Source organism: Pollicipes pollicipes, unplaced genomic scaffold (genome assembly GCF_011947565.3).
Source record: "Pollicipes pollicipes isolate AB1234 unplaced genomic scaffold, Ppol_2.1 Scaffold_4740;HRSCAF=5597_pilon_pilon_pilon, whole genome shotgun sequence".
In the NCBI taxonomy this organism is placed as follows: Eukaryota; Metazoa; Arthropoda; class Thecostraca; order Pollicipedomorpha; family Pollicipedidae; genus Pollicipes; species Pollicipes pollicipes.
In genome coordinates, this window is record NW_023596545.1 from 17,247,919 (window position 1) to 17,268,541 (window position 20,623).

The following is a 20,623-nucleotide window of genomic DNA, read 5'->3' on the forward strand; positions in this document are numbered from 1 at the left end:
CCAGCGTCCTGCTGCTCAGCTCATCATTTAAGTTGAGTGTACACAGCATTTGAAAGCAGATGAGCTCCATACCTAGGCAATTTGATGATGCCCCTAATCAAAAGGAAAGGCAATTTCACACTTTATTTCTGAGCAGATATGGCACAATAAAATTATACATGCATTGCGCCAATTAGTTATTCCATTAGACGACCACATCGACTGCCCTGGTCCCCGGGGACTTGATCCCCTTTGCTACTCATTGAAATATATGCTGTGAAACTACGTAAAGACTAATAAGGTAGCATCTGTTAATTAATACAACCTTCACTCTGAGACACTTTCTTCATCCGACCCTCTTATACCCTATCTTGCTTCAATTTTTATCCTCGCGACACGCCGCTTGTCCAAGCAGGCTGCATGCGCCAGTTACGAATGGGAGGACAGGCCCCTGGAGGGGGCCCCGACCGGGCGCCTAGCGCATACCCCAAGGAGGGTCCCTGCGCGGGCTAAGCTGGGTGGTTGCCCCCCCCCCCCTCCCCCCCCAGTCGCATGTGGTCCTGCCTGGCCGCTATCTAATCTCCTTCGTCCAAAGGCCCGGAAATGATGAATATTAGTCGAAAGAGCTCTAATCCACATAACCAAAATTGCCAAAACCAAGTAGTCTCAACTTACCTTACCCTTCCTTATCGTCATCGGGAATTTAAAAGGCCACTTGAGCTACTATCTCGGCCTTTTCCAGCTGCCGTTCACGCAGCTGAATATTCTCATCTTAGGGATACCATCGGTGTGGTATGTCATACATAGTCAGCCCAGTGTTGATCGAGCCTGGATTTAAACTGCTCGACCGAGGATGTGATACCAGTGCAAGTGGAGGAGACCTCCGATCATTTACGACCCCGTTGCTGAACGAATTCCGACAGACAGAGGTCCTAGGTCGAGGTTTTCTCAGCTTCGATTGGTGTTCTCTCGTCTATTTCGAGGTGCATCTTGTCTGGAACTCAACCACGTCTCTACTACGACGACGGTAGTACAGCGAGGGCGGCTGGAGAAGTCACGGCCTCTCGGCATATGACCGGTACCCCGTTTCTTGGACAAGACGCGGGGCTCGGCTTTGAACCCGCAGCAGCTGCCGACAGCGCTTTGCACTTGGTCTGGTAAATCGTTATCGAAGATTATGCACAGCGTTGGTCCCAGCACCAACCACTGACGGATGCCGCTAGTCACGTCGGTGCAGTCAGCCGAGTTTGTGCTTACTTCAAGCCCTGGACCCACACTCTCTGCATCTGGTGGGTGAGGAAGGCCCTGATCCAATGCAGCAGGTTACCTTTCACACCATAGACATTGAGCTTGCAGAACAATCCATTATGAGATACAGAATCCAAAGCTTTGATGAAGTCCAGGTATAATATGCCCACAGGCTCCCTGTCCTCTACCGCGGCACTCCAATCCTCCAGCACTTCTAATAGCTGTGTGTTACTGGAATGCTTCAATAAACCCATACTGAGCCACATGAAGAAGTCAGGTTTCAAAGAAGTGTTCAATTACACTATCTCTGACAAAAACTCCAACACTGTGGAAGGAACAACAGTAAGGCTCACTGGGAGAATGCTGAAGAATGTATGTTAAGTTCCTTGAAGATCAGGACTACCTCACCAAGCTTCCAATCTGATGGAAACCTTCCAGATGCCAATGAGCTTCAGAACAGCAGACTAAGATGTACTGCCAGGACATCTGCCGACTCACGAAAAATCCTGGGATGTACATCATCTGGCTAAGGGGGCTAGGTGGTTTCAGAGCAATGTCCCTGCCACTGCCTGAGTAGATCCTATGTCTTCCAGAGGCCATTGGCTGAGGTTGCAAGGCATCACAGGCACAGCACTAGTCCAACTGTCTGTGAGAACCTTGGTGAAGAAGTTCTAGGGAACACTGCTGTTTTCCTTATTTCTGTTAGTTAATGCTCAAACATCATCAAGAAGGCCTTCTAAACTGCACATTGTGCATGGTCTTGAGTTGGCACACCTACCAAAGGCCTTCTGATTTGTTTTGAGATCTGCTGCCAGTTCACTTTTGTACTGCTTCTGAATATTTCTGGTAAGCATCCTTAGGTCATGTTTTACAATTAAATAGAATGGTACATTTTGTTCATATTAGCCAAGCTAACTATAATCCAGTGCCTGGTGGTGATCTCATGTGATGACAAAACCCAAAATAAATGCACCTGCCAAACTACACCAAATAAGGGCAACTAACTGACGTTCAGTTTACCTTGCTGACTTTGGAACTTCATGACATAGTTAAAATACTAACATGACAGACAAATATACAGGAGAAAATCTAAAATACCAAACACTGGATGACAACACAAAAAGAATCATGCTACACTGGATACCAAATGCTGGATGACAATACAAGATATGACCATCCTTATCTTAAATAGGTATACTTACCAAGAGCAACAAATGCAAGAACCACGGCCAAAGATCCAATCACAGATGCCACTGTCAACAGGTATTCCTTCATGGTTACCAACTGAAAGAGAGAAACACATATATGGTCTTCTAACATACAATATCATCTTAATTCATATTCGATGATCGCATAGATCATCAATAATAATATTATGCCTGACCGACAATACAGCTAAACAATTGTTGTCTATGAATAAATAACCATGAAGTTGAGTAATACAACTTATAAAAAAGCACACACAAAAGGCCACCACCATAGCTATATTTTGTTACATGCTCCTGTAGATGGCTTCAAACAAACTGAAGCACTCATCTAACAGACACTGTGCAGGTTCACAAACAGCTCCACTAACACGACAGAGCCCTCACTGCACATAGCTTGGCCCACACTTGTAACCTGAACAGGTTGTATCTTATCAACCTGCCATAACAACCTACAGTATAAGCTGATGATATTTTTGCAAGGGAAATAAAAAGCTTCCATTTTTACCACTGTGGGATGCCAACAGTGTGTACCTAGGCCCCTTTGTCTCAAGACAAGCATTCAGTGTCAGAAGTGAAACAGTCATTATTTTGTGATTTGCATCATATAAAGAAAACAGGCCAACATTGGTCTGGTAAATGGGAAGATTTCCTAAGTGTCTAACACCCCAACCACAGTCTGCAAAAATCAATGATAATGATAAAAGTTAGATTGAAATCCAATCATAACTGAGCTAGATACCCATGGTGCATCAGTTTATAGAATGGCAGGCCCATGTGCACCGAACTCAGGTCAGATCAACTTTACCTTGGGCTTAATTTTTCAGAGTATGCATGCATGAAATTACCTTGGCAACTGCATGATTCCTTAAAGCACCATGTGCAAACCTAAAAGGGTAACATTTACAGCATGCATGCTCTGAAATTGTTGCTCCAACCTTTGCCAGACATGGCCCGCATAACACGCACTTAAGCAGCCTGTTGACCTGACAGACCTACCCAGAACACAACCTGGCACATGGCAACATCACATTGCTGTGTGGTTACACATAAGCGATCGGAGAAGATGGCCCAGACAAGACATGGCATAGCAAAGGCAATTTATGACATGCTCTTTGCGCGTATCACAAAGTAGTAAAATACGCTAACTCACCAGCTGTCTTCCTCAAAAAACACGTACCGATTGCGCTAAGTTATACCTTAACCAGTTCAAACGGCGCACGTCGGCGTGCCGCTCCTCGCGACGTAGGGATTTGTGCGTCACATATGAATATCAGTTATGGTGGAGGCCATCTTAGACCAATTTTTTTAGCACTGCTCGTTGGCGTTTTTAATAAACCTTTCAGGCTAGCATAAATATTCGTTTTAATCATTCTATAATTTTTCAAAGCTGAAAGTAACCAATTTAATGGTAAACAGCTTGTGACTGAGTAGAATGAGAATCATAAACGGGACGAATCAAAAAGGCATACCCAACGCAGCTAATACAAATCTGAACTTATGCAAATTTGCATGACACGGGGATGCACAGAAAAACACGTAAATACCCCAAATTTCCCTCCATAAGCTTTGAGGTGGGGCGGTGAAGGTGAGAGATGTAGTGGGGAATGACGGCCCCAATCATTTCTGGCCGCCAACATTATGCCTATGGTAATCTGCGGGGCAAAAGGCCGGACGTGTTTTGAGGCTCGCATTGTTTCAGAACATTGCAATCGTTAAAAAAACGGCTGTGTGAGAATTGGCGGCTTTGTTTACTTTGGTAGAGTTTGTAATACGCTACAGCCATGGCACTGAGTGGTGATTGGTAGGTGTTGACTGGGCATGGATCGAATCATCATGTTGCGGAATCAAGAAAAGGAGGTAGTGTTAGAATTAGGGGTAGGGGTAGACAGTGGTAGGGGTATGAGAAATGGTAGGTTAGGTTAGGTGAGGTTAATTTAACTCCTGGAAAATTTCTGGCCTCATCCAGGCAGTGACATTACGTGTTATTACTGTGCTAGTACTTAGCAAAAAGAAATATGTAATTATTAGTTGTCATGGTGTCACCTGGCCATTAGTGGATGTATGGTGTGTTGCCAATATTGTTTTGCTGTTGTATTTTTGTCATAGTGTCTAAAAATGCATGGTGTGTGGAGGCAGTGGTTAAGATTGTAGAAGCATGAGTCTTACTGGTGTTCCCTCCAAGATACTAGAATATTTTGTCTTAGATGCCATAATTAATCACTTCTTAGAGTCTCAACTTCTTCATGCAGCCCACTATGGATTTCTCCCAAAGCAGTCCTGCATCATCCAGCTGTTAGAAATCATGAAAGATTGGAGCGCCATGGCAGAGCATGGAGAGCTCGTGGACATGGGGTATCTGGACTTCAGCAAAGCTGTTGATCCTGGGCCTCAACCATCTGCTCTCCAAGCTCCATGCTTAGGGTGTGAGAGGCATCTTGCTATGCTGGATCAGGGCTTTCTTTATCAACTGGATGCAGAGAATGCCGGTCCAGAGCTGAAAATAGGACTGGATCAATGTGGTCAGTAGCATACCGTAAGGATTAGTGCTTGGGCCAATGCTATTCATAATCTTTGTGAACGACCTGGTAGAACAAGTGCAAAGCGTGGTCAGGATCTTGGTGGATGACACCAAGATCTTCTGTCGTATCCCGAGGTCTCTGACTTACTCACCTCTATGGGTTGACCTTGACGCCCTAGTCAAATAGTCAGAGGAGTGGCTGCTCCCCTTTAATTCAGTAAAGCAGTGCAGTAGTGCACATTGGGAGCTGCAACCCGAGGCTGACGTACTTTTGGACGGTGCCGAAATCGCGGTGAGTCCACCGAAAAGAACCTCGGGGTCTTTGTGGATTATAGGCTCAAGTTGCACGTGCAGATTGCGGAGACGATCCCGAAGGCCAACCAGATGCTGGCAGCCGTGAGGCGGTCTTTTGCCAACATCGGTGTTCATACGTTGCCACTTTAATATCTTAATACGCCCGTATTTGGAGTATGGCAACGTCATCTGGGCCCGTTCGGCAAAGTGTTCGAGAAGCGGCTGGAGCAGGTTCAGCGACGAGCGACCCGTCTTGTGTATGAAGTAACACGCGGACCATACCCTGAGAGATTTAGACTCCTTCAATTGTCCTCGCTGTTCTATCGTGGTGGCAGTGGAGACATGGTTACAGCGTATCAACTGCTTCACGGAGGTATATCACTATCTGAGGAGGTCTTGACAAGACACAGCTTGGAGGTGAAAAGAGGACACTAATGGAAGCCGAGAAAACCTCGAGCTAGGACTCACGTCCACCGTGATTCGTTCAGCACGCGCGGTGCCAACGATTTGAACACCCTTCCACATCCGGTAGTGTCGTCAGCCTCAGCTAAGCAGTTCAAGTCTAGGCTTGGTATGTACTGGGCAGACATCATGAATGACATCTGAAACTTAATCTAGCCATGGTTTGAGACTGTTCGGTTACTGGGCCAGGAGCCTGACGAGACCGGGACTGACATGCCCAGTGGCCTGTTTTAATTCCCAATCGCCATCATTAACCTGCTTGCTCCATGCTGCATAAGGCATTCCACTAGTTTGTGGACTTGGTGATCATTTGGAATTTGATCGATGTAATTGTCGTGTTGATCTATTATATAGGTTATAAAAGATGCGGTATCTATGTTGATAAGCCAGGTATCATTTGCTGATCTCGAATGCCTTCTTTTTTGCTGTTTTTATGTCACTCTCATCAATGCAGTTATGGTCTCTTTCGATGATTTTGTCAATTAACCATTGTATTGATTTCAGCCAATCATGTCTCGACTGAAGCTGTATTATGACTTAATGTCACAACCATCCAGAGCAGTAGTGATGTTCTGTAAGCTTGCCAACATACCATATCAAGATCACCCTGTTGCTTTGCGTAAAGGTGAGACAACTTTTTAACATGTCAACATTTGTCTTTACCAAATGTATGGTTCCCTGTTGTAAAATGTTGTGGATGATAAGCTGTGTTCTGTCATGTGCTACATATATCAGCCTGCTGGTAGTTTGTTCCCACCAATAATTCAAGGATGTCCACTGACTGGTACTCACATAATTTACATTCATTCAGCTTCTTTGGAAAATATTTTGCAAACCTTAATTAAAACCAAGCTTGGATGCACATTGGCAGCTGATGCGTTCTGAAATGCACACCATACTAGTAATGTGCCAGAAGAAAACACAAGTGTAGTCGCAAGGAACATTGATATACTATTTCACAGGGGGACACTGCATGCTAATACATCTTTAATATACCTGTTGCAGGCGAGCACCGCAGTGACAAATACTTGGCAGAGGTAAATCCGTTCGGACTAGTCCCGGCCATCAATAAAGATGGCTTCAGGCTCACTGAAAGGTGAGTGTTCACCTGGTGACAATCTCTCCACATGTTCCATTTCGGGTTCACCCGTCCTACCATGAAGTTGTTTCCGCACACGTGCCCTTTGCAATGGTCGCTGTTCCTTGACATGACTTTGCGTGCCATCATGGTGCAGTCTGTCTTTCCGAAACCGATAAAGGTGCTGTCTCTTTCCGACACCGATAAACGTGCTGTCTCTCTTTCCGACACCGATAAAGGTGCTGCATCTCTTTCCGACACTAACTAAGGTGCTATCTCCTTCCAACACTGACAAAGGTGTTGTCTCCCTTTCCGACATCGACCAACGTGTTGGTGTTGCCTCCATTTCCGACACTGACTAAAGTCGACTGATATCCTTTGTGGCGAGAAGTCCCGTTTAAACGCTTCTGGTCTCGGGACTTTGCAGTGATGGCATGTGTTGCAGGTTAGACTGGTGAAGATAAAAGTGGATTTAGGTGAATGGTAAAATCAAAAGCGGCCAACGGCCATCTCTGTTTGGTTTTGAGTAACCCAACAATTTTGATGCAAATTTTAAAGAATATGGAACCAAAACAAACAGAGATGGCCGTTGGCTGCTTTTTAATGATTTGATTATTTAATTATGTCGTTGCCAAAATCAGTTGCTTAGGCCGTAATGTGTTAAAAAGCAAAGCTGTCTCGGACGCGCTTTCAGCACGCCTCCCTGACCAATCACGTCGTTCAAATAAGTCATTTTTACATCCAGTTTAATTTCAGATAGTTTCAAATGTCTGTCAGGGGCCCGTTTCACTACGTGATTACTGTCCCGCCGGCAGATGGAACAATGTTTCAGTCAAATTATGACTACAATACCACTATATGCCGTCACTGGTCAGTAGCCCAGGCACGGGGGCACAGGGGGCTTGTGCCCTCCCCCCCCCCCCCCCCTGTAGGTTTCGAGGGGCCCTTCGGGGTCTTCGGTACCCACGATTTAGCGCCCGATTTAAGGGTCAAAAAGGATCAGTGTTCGATGAAGCCCGAAGAGGGGCTCGGGCGGCCCAGCAAAACTGACGACGAAAGGCTCGGCTGGAGGGCACAAAGGTCTGAAGGGTTGGATGTGGGTCACAAAAAGAACCGTGGCCCGTTTGGTCGTGACCTTAAATATCAGTCAGAAGTCCTCTTGCATCGTTTGAGGACCGCCTGCAACACTGCGCGGGTCTCGGTCCGCCAGAAACCATTAACACCAAACAGTTGGCTCCCTGTCAGCCTGAACCCTGGGGGTCCAGTTCCCAAGCAGCGGCAAGGCCGTGGGCCACGACTTGCATCGGCCTAGGCCCCTGAAACAATGTTTGGGGCCCCTGCGTCGGTCAGGGTATCACAGTGCCTAACAGGAGGTGATGTGTCAAGTCGCAGGTTTTGTTTGAGGATGCTGAACAGGGGACGAAGGGCCCCTGGGATAAAAAATTAGGGGCCCGATTGGAAGACTGGAGGGTCGGAAGGACTGGCTGTAGGTCACATTTAATGCCCCTGTCCGTAGGGCCGTGATCTCAGATGTCAGTTAGAGGGTCTCATGTACCGATCTTGGATCCCTGAGACCCTGAGCTCCTCGGTTTCGGCCAGAAGGCACCTGCACCGAACAGTCGGCTCCGTGTCGATCTGAGCTCTTGGGGACCATTTTCCAAACAGGGACACGGTCGGGCCCGTGATTTACAGTGGTCGGGGTCCGGGCAACAATGCGGGGCTCCTGTATCGGTCAGGGTGTGCTGGGCAAGGTGTGCTGTGCCAACAAGGGGTCTCAAGTCGTTCAGGGGAACATTTGCTCAACAGGGACGGGACGCGACCCCTAATGACAAATGACCTCTTGTGTTTGTCGAGAAATGTGACAATGACAATGAAAGCAAACGGTATAACTTATAAGAAGTGTTCCCATTGGGACAATGGAATGGTCCTGCGCCGGTCATCAGGACCCCCAGTACCGGACGGCGAGCCATTCAGTCCAGTTCCAGCATGGGCCGTTAAGCCGAACTGGAGTCAGCGCGCCAATTATTGAACTGCCTGCGGTGAGCAGAGAGGTTTTTGCGTCAATGGCAGTTTCTTTGTCGATCAGGGGCCAACTACGCGGGTAAGAAGGATGATATATCCCTCTAAGAGCCTCCTGATTGACCAGAGGATCCCGCTCCGTGTCGCCAGAATGGCAGCCGGAAGACACCCCGCGGTGAAACAGTATGACCCTTCAGCTCATGACCGGGAACAACATGTGCCTCCTTGTGTTCTGCTTGAGATGCCCCCTTGCTCGTAACCAATGTGGGTTTTTATTAGTGGTGAACAGAGGGGGTCGAAATGAGTTTAAAAGCGAACGAGGCCATCCCATCTTTGCCCGAAAACGTTCATTCTTTTGCAGAATCGACTAGACTTTCCATTGTCCCCATACCGGATCTACGGCGCTCCTATTTGGTGTTTGTTCGTAGTCACCTGAGTGACGGTTCGGGCTAGAGTCAGTCGCTTTCATCTCACGATGGCCCGGTACCAGCGCGCGAAACACCAAACTTACGCATCAGAGCACTCGTTTACGGCGACAAATGCCGCTGCGTACACGCGGCCCGCGCGGTGTCAATGCTACGATGCCGAGCACGGTGAGCAGATTTTGTTTAGTCATCATTTAACACGCCCGGCTGGCTGGCTAGACACCCTTCACCCGGGTGGGGGTCACTGTGACCCCCTTGAGGTCGCAGAAACTAAGAAAGCTAGAGGCTCAATATGCGCGGGGTGTGTTGCCCTGTACGTGAACTCACTTATGTCAAAGTTAGGTCATAAGGTTCCTAGGTCATGACCTTCGGGTCTAATAAGGTCAAAGGAGGTCAAACTCCAGGTTGGCATCCAAAGCCCCCCCATAATCTAGATACCTGTTCTAAACAAAAGTGCACATGCTCACTGAAGGTCATTGACCTTGTTTGACGTTTTGAAGGCTATGGTGACCAAAATCATGCAATAGTTTTTGAGTTTTGCATTTTAATAAGTGACTAAGCAGTATGCCCCTAAAAGCAAAATGTTGACCTGGGACATCTTAGGTCAGTGACCTATTTTGACGTTTATGGGGTCCATGCAAGATGTATAATGCGGTTCCTGTTAACAATTAATTTCAAATGAGCCCTAGAAAACTACCCTGTACAGCAGGCCCAAGAGTAATAAAGCAGGTTGGTTTTTATTTTGGTCTGATCTTCGCACCTGACCCTAGGTCAATGGAATTTATTCGTTCAATTGTTGCGTTGCCTAAGAAAATATCTCAGAGATGTATGACCTCGTATAACACTGCGTTGTTGCATCAGGTTGAAAGATTCCCTAGAAATTGACCTCGCTGAATCCATGGTCTGACTTTGATTGAAGTGGTCAGCGACCTTACAAGGTATATCTAGATTTATTGGACCAACGACCCGCCTTTCAATTGTCTACAGCTATACAAAGTTGAGCGCGGCTGCGCCGCGCCGTTCGGAAATCATTTTGGAGAAGCATTTTTACCCTTTGTGATACACTAGGAGACAACTCACACTCGGGAATCTCAACATCTTTTTGTTTCTCAAATACTTCAACTTTGAGACCATTTATGCGGCTCATTAGACAGGTAGAACAAAACTCGTTACGGGCGCCAAATGACCATCGCAGTCGGCGCGCCCGTCAACTCCACCAAACAACAACAAAAAGGGTAAATTGACCCCACCCGAGCGCGTGCTAAGTCCGATGAAGTGTGAGTTTTTGGTTGGTTCTCAATTTATGACTAGGTTGTGGCTAAGTAGTGCAGTTGGTGGGCAGATGAGACGCGTTCCCCCCCCCCCCCCCCCCCCCACATTAGGTTCCTAGGGGCTCGAAGTGCCCCTCGGAACCTGCGATTAAAGAAGCGATTTGAGGGCCCGAAGAGCCCGAAAGGGCGGCGGGAGGTCGCATTTAGGGGCCCGGCCCGCGGGGCCAGGCACTCCATAGCCAACCAGAGGGGCCTGCGCAATGATCAGAGGTCTCCTGAGTCGATGATGGTCTATATGTTGGTCAGACGCCATCAGTAACACACGGTCGGCGCTGTGGCGACATGGACCTGAGGGTCCATTTCTCAGGCAGGTACAAAGCCGGAACAAGGGGTTTACATTGGACTGGGCCGCAGCGTCTGTTGGCGTCACACAGCGCCTAATAGGGGTCCTGTGTTGGCAAGGGGCCCCGATTTGGCCACAGGCAATGTTCGAGCAGGCCCGGAGGGCCTAGAGGGTCCACCGAGTCCGAAGACCAACGGCCCGATCGGAAGGTCTTGGGCGCGATAGGCTAGTGGATTTTTATTGAAGGGCTTCGGCCTACGGGGACGGTTCCTCAGATAACAATCAGAGAGCCTTTTGCGCTGATTGGGGACCCACTGAGTCGTTATTGGTCTATATATCGGTCAGGCAACATCAGTATCTAACGTTTCTGGCGTGTATAACGGACAGCTTGCCATTGCGACAGTGCCGCAGGTGGTCCCCGACACATACTTGAAGTGCTCGTACCTGCCACAAGGTGGCGGTGTTAATCAGCGATGCGAATGGCGCGGCAACTTGTTGGTGTGCCAGTATCGGTATGTTTTTATCTTTTCTGTGTTATTTTAGTTGGTGCTGCACTGTTCCGTCTTTCTCTGGCATTGCCAGTTATATCATTCCTGTTAAGATATTCATTTTCAAACCTCATTTCTAACGTAACGTGATGATCATGGTCTGCAGATCGGGCGTGATTGCGCCGGCTGGCAGACGCGCGTTGCCCCAGTCCGTGCGCGCCCCGGGTGGATCACCTCGGACTAAGGTGACTTTGCGGCAGATGCGGCAGATGCCGAAGCAATGCTTGAATAATTGTATAAGAGTTTTGTGCAGGGAGAGGTCTGGGGCTTCCTTATCGCTCACGGTCGAACAGTGCTTAACAGGGTGAACTGCGCCAACCAGGGTTGTTGCGTCGATCTGAAGTCAACTGCACGGGTCACATGTCTCCCGCATCAGGGAGGGGAACAATGTGACATCATGTATCCGTCCAGTGGCCTCCGGATCGGCGAGGGATTCCGTCCGTGTCGCCAGGTCTGTCACAGGAAGATGCCCCGCGGTGAAATGGAATGTCCCGTCAGCGGCGAACAATAGCGTGCCCCCTGGTCGGGGGGGGGGGGGGGGCGTTTGGTTTCTTCCATTGCTTCTGAGAATTACATGAGAGAATATTCATATTTATTTTAAGAGGGGAGGTAATTTTTATGAGACTGGGTATTTCTTTCCTACCCGGAAAGAGGTAACATGTTTCATTGGTGTTAAATAGAATCGATTGAAATGAATTAAAAAACGAACCAGGCCATCCCACGTTTGCCTGAAAATTTTAATTCTTTGCGGAATCGAGTAGTGAAAGTAATTACATCACAGGTCTTAAAATGCGTGCCCGCAATCTCGGGAGCAAGGACAGCGGTGGCCTGGGCTGCAGTTTCCGTACACCCGAACGGCGTTGGCCACTACGTGTAACACTAGGCGGCGGGTGCTGTGCGCGGGGAACGACCGTTGTAAACGGGTTTCGAATGTCCGTTAAAATTAATTCTTACCGGTCAAAGGTAAGACTGCGCGCATCTTTTCTGCAACTTTGAGTTTATCGCCTGGACAGATTGAAAGTTAAAACAACACAAAAAGAAGAGATTCTACCTTTACCCTTCTATTTACAACAGCAGATTCTATATTATATTCCACTTCGCGTTGCTGTAATGAACAATCCGTTCTCAACACCCATGTGAACATCGCACAGATAAAATGTTGCTAGGACCACCCCAGAAATGTAGAATTTAATGTCCTAAAGCGCACAAAGGTACTTCTTTCAAGTGCGTTATCACCCTCGTCCTTCCGTTGTCCACGAATTAGTGTTGACCGAGGAGCCGGCGCTGCGCGGGGTATGGAGACTAACGTGTTGGCCGAGGAGCCGGCGCTGCGCGGGGTATGAAGACTAACGCCTGGCATCGGCGCCTGGCAGTTTTTGTCTCTAAGATTTGCCAGCGCGCACCTACGTTACATAATTTGTATCAGGATGAGATTCAGGCTGAATTTTTAACATTTCCGGGCAAATATGGCCTGGCAATGTTAATGCAAGTTGTTAACCCATTTCGGTCTACATTTGTGGGGTTCATATCTCTGCACAATCCATGTAAAGATTCTGAGAAGGCTTCTGAGTCCTATCGGGTTAGAAATGGTCCACTGGACCATTGTGAAATGAAGAGCGCCGTTGATTTGTTTCACGCAATCGTTTAACACATGTTTATTGACTAGATTGAGGTAGAAGTGATCTTGCGGTGGCTTCTGGCTTGCATTTCAGTTGTAGAAGGTAGAATTAGCAAATACGCCGTATCCGATAATTTCTCTTGGGGGAGGGCTTTCACCATCAGGAGCCCTTTGTCAAGCTTGTGCCCTTGCCAATGTTCTGGCTGCGTGCCTGCCACTGGTACAAGTATGCCTTTGTGAAGGGAATATGTTCCAAGACAGATTTGCTTCCACTGAATGAAAATGTAGTCGAAAAATATGTACGGTTTAGTCGTTTAGTAACGTATAATTGGACTGGACGTTCTATCGCGTACCATGCCCGCAACATTGGAATGTTAAGATATATAACGGACATTAGATGCCATTCAGTGTGCATAGAGCAACCACCGTTATCTATATATGTACCATATCTATGCATGTACCACATATACTGAGGCCGTCTGAGACAGGCAAGACCGTCTGGTGATTATCTCTTCACCTCCGCTTAACGCCAGCGTAGCATCTCCGGTGCCGAGACTTAAATGTGTGGTGGCACATATACTGAGGCCGTTTGAGACAGGCTAGACCGTCTGGTGATTATCTCTTCACCTCCGCTTAACGCCAGCGTAGTATCTCTGGTGCCGAGACTTAAATGTGTGGTGGCTGCTAAACGCCAGAGACATGATGCTGGGGAACAACCGCAACATCGAAATATGTGTACAGATCCTGAAAAAGCCGTTAACGGTAGGTGCATAGCACCAGCGAACCGATTGCCTAGTATTTTGTGGCAGATATGATGTTGTGCTTTGCGGCAAACGTAAGTTGTTAAGTGCATTTGCGAGGAACCTTATGCATATAAAAACAGTATTTATGAATTAACGTTAGAATGTGATATATCCAGCTGTCCATATTCATGGCTGCTCTACGCAGAATAAGGCTGTTAATGCTGTTTTATCTTCATGCGGCCAACCATTTATTGCAACGGCATGAGAAGCGGAAACGTACACACGAGACGGATTTGCAATAGGGCAGCGAGGACATCGGGCTGTCTTCGTACCCATAACGAACAAACGATCAGTGACACAGGTATGTGGCCGGTAGGCCGCGTGCGTAGAATTTAACAATTTTAACTTAAATTTATTTAGCGATAAATCTGAAGCGTACTGAGTCCAGTGATGTACGCGGCAACTTTAAAGGGAGTGTCCCACATTTTATGGGGCTTTGAACTGAAAGTACCAGTTTGATCACTCGGCGCATTTGAGAGTCACGCCCTTCTTAAGACTTTAAATCCTTTAGTTTCTTGGCTACACGCCCATGAAGATGTGCAGACCATTTCAAGGCTACCCAGGCATCCGTTACGCCATGATAACGCCATTCTAATCCGCCAATCCACTGGTTGTGTGGCATTCAAGATCAATGAAAATATTAATATATGGCCTGGGTTTTGGTGTGCAGACACAAATTTGTTAGAATAATGCGCAACATCCAGTACTGGTGCGCTGTGCCTACATAAAGAGGAGTGTTTCACATTTACATGGGTTCTGAATTGAAAGAGCCATCTTGAATACCTTTCGGTGCTAATCGCAATCGTGCCCTTCTTAAGATGTAATCCCGCCTAATTTCTGAGCTACATGCCCGAGAAAATGGGGAGAGTTTCTCGGGAAGAGTGTTTCAAAGTCATCTTAGCATTCATGACGTTATAATAACGTCATTCAACCCCTGCCATTGCATAAGCCATGTGACTATCAAGGCTATCAAAACATAGTTGTGGAGGTGTTCAGATCTGGCGTTCGTGAGGACGATTTCCAGATGCAATGGCCGTCAACTGGCTCTCGATAAATGTTGTGCCAGGTACGATGACGTAAACAAACCATGACGCATTGAGGAGCATATTTACTAAACAGAGGATTGGGCTGTCTAGATCAGTATCTTCCACTTGAAGTATACTAATATACAAAAGTGGGCTTTTTCCATCATATCCGATGTTTGCTTCCATATCCTCAAATCTGAAACACTCCCTTTATGAACAGAAAATAGAAAGCAATACGAGAATTTTGGCATTGCATTGAAGGCACTCTTCGTGTCAGAGACAAAGCAACAGGTAACTAAAATTATATGTGACTTGAAGAAATACACCATCCAGGTACAAGGCAGAAAGTGACTGTGACAAACTAGTAATTACGACATCCCTAATGTACAGCCAAGGAAAGATACTAGGCTTGTAAAGCTTAATCCAAGAAGTCAGACAGGTCAGTTAAGAAGTGGAAAGAGGCCATCAGAAATAAAAAACCTGGGGAGCACTGATTCCAACAAGACCATAAATGTCCCCTGAAAGGGAGCCGTACGGCCTGATTGGTGCCTCTGACTGGCACCGTCACCACCATCTTACTACAACAGCACAAAATAGTCAATCCATGGCCAATGGGGCATACCTGTGGCTTTTAAAGACCACGCTACCATGCGGTATATCCAACGAAAGCCGCAAAACAATGAACTTCTTGCCAAGAACACTGCATACCGACCCGCTCCAGAGTGCCCAGGCAGCCCGCACAGACGGCTCGATGACTGTTCCAAGATGGTGGCGACATGCACGTTCTGTCGGACAGCTGTTGTCTTATCTGGTCCTTTATATCTATGACAATGACCCTCTTCGGCCGAGCACACTGGGCATAGTTGTTCCCGATTTAGTGGCGTTAGATGTGTATGGGGTAATGCATAGCTGCAATAAGTAACCGTGGGATATACGATGTCTTGTCTCACAATTCACACGACAACCTGGCACGCATCCCCCACACTTTGGCCCAACAAATTGCAAGAAATCGCAAGAGATCAAAGTCACTACCACAGACAGATTAAACCTCGCGATTCTCCAGAATGACAGAAGCCATCTTGTGTGTGGCGACTGTGTTGAGGAAGCTTTAGTTTGCGAATGTGGATCGGGAGACTTTTGTGTCTAGAGCATACTCGTTGACAAGTAGCCGAACGGGTCTCTTGATTCTTGTCAGCATACGACACTCTTTCACCTTTGCTTTCAAATATCGTACCAAAACCTATTGCCGAACCCGGTGGCCAGCAATGTAGATCGCGAATGTCTGGTCCCCCCTAGATCCGTATCAGGCATTTTAAGTACATCGTTTAGCTTTTGGGCTGTATGAAGCTTCACGTTTAACATTTACAGCACTGCAGAATGTGTCATAATCACATCTCAAGGCTATCCACAGTCCCTATTTTATGGCCATGCCCTCGCTCATGCCGATTGCTGCCCAGACGACTTTCGAATGATGGTGGTTGTGGGCGATGTTGCCGGTTGACTGATTTATGCGTCGAGCGCGGATTATATGGATATTCATAGTTAAATAGGTAGCTGTATAGATGAGATCGACCAGTGCTTTCGTCGCTGCGTATGGTTGTTTGCAAGCATTATTTGTATGAAATTAGACAAGTGTTGAAGCCAGCGGATGAACTTCATTAATCAAGGATTTGTGTTTAATGGCAAACATACTGGTACGCCACAACGGGACAGAAGGAAACAGCATCTTTGCCGCGTTAACCGGCCTTGAGGCGGGCTCGGGCCGGCGGCGAGTGAGCGTGACCGATCACCAGACAGGCTCGGGCCGGCGGCGAGTGAGCGTGACCGGTCATGAGGTCGGCTCGGGCCGGCGGCGAGTGAGCGTGACCGATCACCAGACAGGCTCGGGCCGGCGGCGAGTGAGCGTGACCGGTCACGAGGTCTGCTCGGGCCGGCGGCGAGCGAGCGTGACCGATCACCAGACAGGCTCGGGCCGGCGGCGAGTGAGCGTGACCGGTCACGAGGTCGGCTCGGGCCGGCGGCGAGTGAGCGTGACCGGTCACGAGGTCGGCTCGGGCCGGCAGCGAGTGAGCGTGACCGATCACCAGACAGGCTCGGGCCGGCGGCGAGTGAGCGTGACCGGTCATGAGGTCGGCTCGGGCCGGCGGCGAGTGAGTGTGACCGACCACCAGACATGATCACCGGTCATGAGGTCGGCTCGGGCCGGCGGCGAGTGAGTGTGACCGACCACCAGAGGTCGGCTCGGGCCGGCAGCGAGTGAGCGTGACGATCACCAGACAGGCTCGGGCCGGCGGCGAGTGAGCGTGACCGGTCATGAGGTCGGCTCGGGCCGGCGGCGAGTGAGTGTGACCGACCACCAGACATGATCACCGGTCATGAGGTCGGCTCGGGCCGGCGGCGAGTGAGCGTGACCGGTCGGTCGTGCGCCGGCAGTGTGGCTATCCTGCGCTTCCTGTGCCGGGAGTATCCGGTGGCGGACCATTGGTACCCGAAGGACTCGCAGGCCCAGGCCCGCGTTGACGAGTACCTCGAGTGGCAGCACGCCAACACCCGGCTCCAGTGCGCCATGTACTTCCAGACTAAGGTCGGTGCGGTGATGCTGGGTGTGCAGTTGTGCTGGGCCGCGCTGGGAACGCGGGACGTGACCAGATACGTACCCTGTGAATATGCAAAAGAAATTGATGTGCTGGCTGCTCTATCACTGTGGTTTTTAAGCTAGAATGAGTTTGCTCCCGTCATGGCTCCCTTTAATTTTGTGTTGTTGCGTAGCTCAGTGAAATACCTGCGCATAAACGTAGTGTCTAAATCATTGTTCTTTTTTTCCGGCCTGCCTAGGTCAGACTGGCTTAAAATGCAAGTGCTGCTGCAATACTTAATTATTTGCACGACGTCTAGGCCTTGCCATGATGTACCTGCTACAAGCTTTGGATGATCATCTGTCCGTTCGCGTCACTGTCCGCCGTCTCCGCCGGCAGTGGCTGATCCCGATGATGACGGGTGAGCCGGTCAACGAGAAGCGTATGAAGAACTTTCAGGCGGGCATGGAGCGGGTGTTGGACCAGCTTGAGACGGTGTGGCTGAAGGAGACGCCGTACATTGCCGGCCAGACCATCACGGTGGCGGATGTTCTGGCGGCCTGCGAACTGGAGCAGCCCAGTGAGTCCTGTCGTGACTAGCTGTGGTGCTGGTGAATTGTAGCCGTTTAAGTATTTTCGTACCCGAATGGTACGTTGCTCATGTTCGGTCGGTTGTGTTGCACTGTGGTCTTATTTGGACCAGGATTATCCTCCATTGCTATGTGTTGAATGTGTCTAGTGGAACCCGTGTGAACCCGTCCTACGCGAAAATAACGCAACGCTTAACTGCCTGCGCTGCGTTTCGTTCAGTAAACGAGCACGGGAAGAATGGCTCACGGAACTTTGTCATGTCGGGTGTCCTTTGGCTACGATAACGGAGACATAAGTAGTGCCTTGATCGGCGACTTACGTCCGATGAACTCTGTCTGTTGCTCTTCCACCGTACGTCATCTGCCACCCGGCCGCCAGTCCTCTACCTCCGCACATGCCGCTCCCTGCTCAGAGCAGTTTCCAAGGCGGCAGGTTCCTAACCGGCCCCTTCCCAGTGCGACAAGATGCCGGCCTCTCATCGCTACCATGTGGGAACGTGACACCGAGCCAGCTGTCTGTCCATTCGAAATGGCACCAAATAACCCTTTACTTTTGTTATTGCGAGTCATCCCCAAATGTGACCAATCTCCGTTCGTGTGCGCAACAGTACGCCGTGCTGGGGCCTGGCACCAGGTCGGCAGTCGTCCAGGGCGGCGCCGTGCTTGTGCGAACCGCGTGGTTTCGCAACGCAGGTGCTCCCCACCCAGCGTTACTTAGGGGATTTCTCAGAGTAGCGCGGCGTGATGTTAGGCTGATCCCCACCTCCCCACGCACCGTCACTGACGTCAGACTCAGCAGTGAAGCCGTCCTGTCGTCACGTCAGTCGGTGAGGAGACCGCCTATTCATCAGTGGCCCGTCACTGACGTCATATTTGTCCTCTGGCACGCCCCCTCTCGGTGACCTCATGTCTTGTGCGGCGAGAGTGCTCCCCATCAATTGTGGAACGGGCCGAGCCGGTGGCGGTTGAACCGTTCCGCTGGAGCGGGTGACAAGCCCCTCGGGAGCGATTTAAATCATTTTCACATCAATTCAAAACCGCCTGCGGGGATCGGTGACGGCCCCCGGGGAGAGGTTGACCGTCCGCGGGAGCGGTGACCGCCCGCGGGAGCGGTGACGGCCACGCGGGAGCGGTGACGGCCTGGCGGGAGCGGTGAACCGTCAGGGGGAGCGGTGACCACCCGCGGGAGCGGTGACCGCCCGCGGGAGCGGTGACCGTCCGCGGGAGCGGTGACTGTCCGCGCCGCTGTTGCAGCGATGGTGGCGTATGACGTGACGGCCGGCCGGCCGCGGCTGGCTGCCTGGCTGGAGCGTGTGCGCACCGACTGTCAGCCCCACTACGAGCAGGTGCACACCATGTGCCGCAGGATCCGAGACAAGTTCGGCGGCGCCACCGAGGCCAAACTGTAACGGGCAGGCGCCGGTCGGCCGTGCGAGGGCTGCCAGGCCCGCATCGGACGTGCGTGTGGCGTTGTGCCGTAGTGCGGCCGTACCGGGGAGATGACGGTTGCAATGTAGTGGGTTTGGGGCGGACGCCGGTGATGATGGCCGAGAGAGATTGGCTTAGAATATGACTTTAAGATAGGGCGTGTTTTTAGAAGCTACTTGACGCAGTTGACTGTAATGCTGTATGACGTGCAGTCTTATCTCACCGCATTGTATGCCAGAATTGGGAAGTGTGCATCCATGAATTAGGTAAATGTCGAGATGGGCATGCAGCCTGCACTCTGATATTCCGGCTCAGGCACGGTCGTGCGTACTGATTAACTGCCTTCCAATGTCAGATGCGCTTGTTAAATTGTATGTAATTTCTGGTGCTGCGCAGATAACGCGGCCAATACATGTGTTTTTTTGTGGGCAAATATTTGTTCTGGTCGTGTTGCACTCCGCGAACATGCAAATCGTTCATCAGCCAGCCAATGTGTCAGCCAGCTCGCACTCTTTGTCTATTGATTTGATCGTAGCTGCCCGTTCGCAAGAGTCCGGTTGTGCTCAAATGTCCGAGGGACATGCGTTCAGACTGCAGTCTACGTAAGGTGCGTGGGCCTCGCCGCTGTTCGAAACCTTAGTTTTAGCGTGGAAAGACTCGGATGGCAGTGAGACCAGTGTTCTCATTACACATGGTTTGTGGCCTGCATACGGATTTCACCACTCAATGGGGCTATTGCAACACCAGGGAATAATTTTGCACCAGTGTGTTAATAAAAGTGTATCTTGGTTCTCCAACATGTGTCAAGGCCATGGTACAGCTGTCCGTGGTAAAATGGAAACCTTACTAGGTGTTTAGAGCACTAGCACTTAGAGCACTTAGAGTTTAGAGCACTAGAGCACTAGAGTTTAGAGCCTGTGTCGTAAGACGAGCCCACGTAGCTACATGCCTCGCTTCACAGCGTCTGCCATTCGCTGTGAAGCGACGCGGGCCTTACCGCTGTACGAAATAACGGACAGGGCATGTAATGTCTACGGTGTGGTATCAAAGATCCGGCAGCTTTTTGTTACAATTTCAGCGCCACAACTGCAACAATAATAGCGTCTCGGAATGGTGCGCTCTCAAGCGTGACGTGATAGGCCAAGCTGTCGGTCACGACCAACAGCTGAAGAAACGGAATTGTGTTACCC

The 20,623-nt window shown here is 49.4% G+C and overlaps 1 protein-coding gene across 3 annotated transcripts; it reads left to right on the forward strand.

Moving 5' to 3' along the window:
* The first annotated feature begins 3,932 nt into the window (after positions 1–3,932).
* On the forward strand, positions 3,933–20,225 carry LOC119099485 (glutathione S-transferase theta-1). 3 transcript variants are annotated; one of them, XM_037222644.1, is made up of 6 exons: positions 3,933–4,020; positions 6,214–6,334; positions 6,715–6,805; positions 17,273–17,423; positions 17,815–17,995; positions 19,260–20,225. In XM_037222644.1, the coding sequence occupies exons 2-6, from the start codon at positions 6,220–6,222 to the stop codon at positions 19,412–19,414; spliced, it is 693 nt and encodes a 230-aa protein (XP_037078539.1). In that variant the 5' UTR covers positions 3,933–4,020; positions 6,214–6,219; the 3' UTR covers positions 19,415–20,225. The 3 variants fall into 3 exon arrangements, with proteins under 3 accessions (XP_037078539.1, XP_037078540.1, XP_037078537.1); XM_037222645.1 differs by having other exon boundaries at positions 3,959–3,971; XM_037222642.1 differs by lacking the exon at positions 3,933–4,020 and adding an exon at positions 4,036–4,082.
* Positions 20,226–20,623: the final 398 nt, after the last annotated feature.

What these genes read in the sequence shown, in the direction of transcription:
- LOC119099485 (XM_037222642.1), top strand. An exon ending in GGCTTCAGGCTCACTGAAAG is followed by an intron (nt 6,806 to 17,272) that starts GTGAGTGTTCAC and finishes GTGCGCCGGCAG; the next exon opens with TGTGGCTATCCTGCGCTTCC. An exon ending in CTGCGAACTGGAGCAGCCCA is followed by an intron (nt 17,996 to 19,259) that starts GTGAGTCCTGTC and finishes CCGCTGTTGCAG; the next exon opens with CGATGGTGGCGTATGACGTG.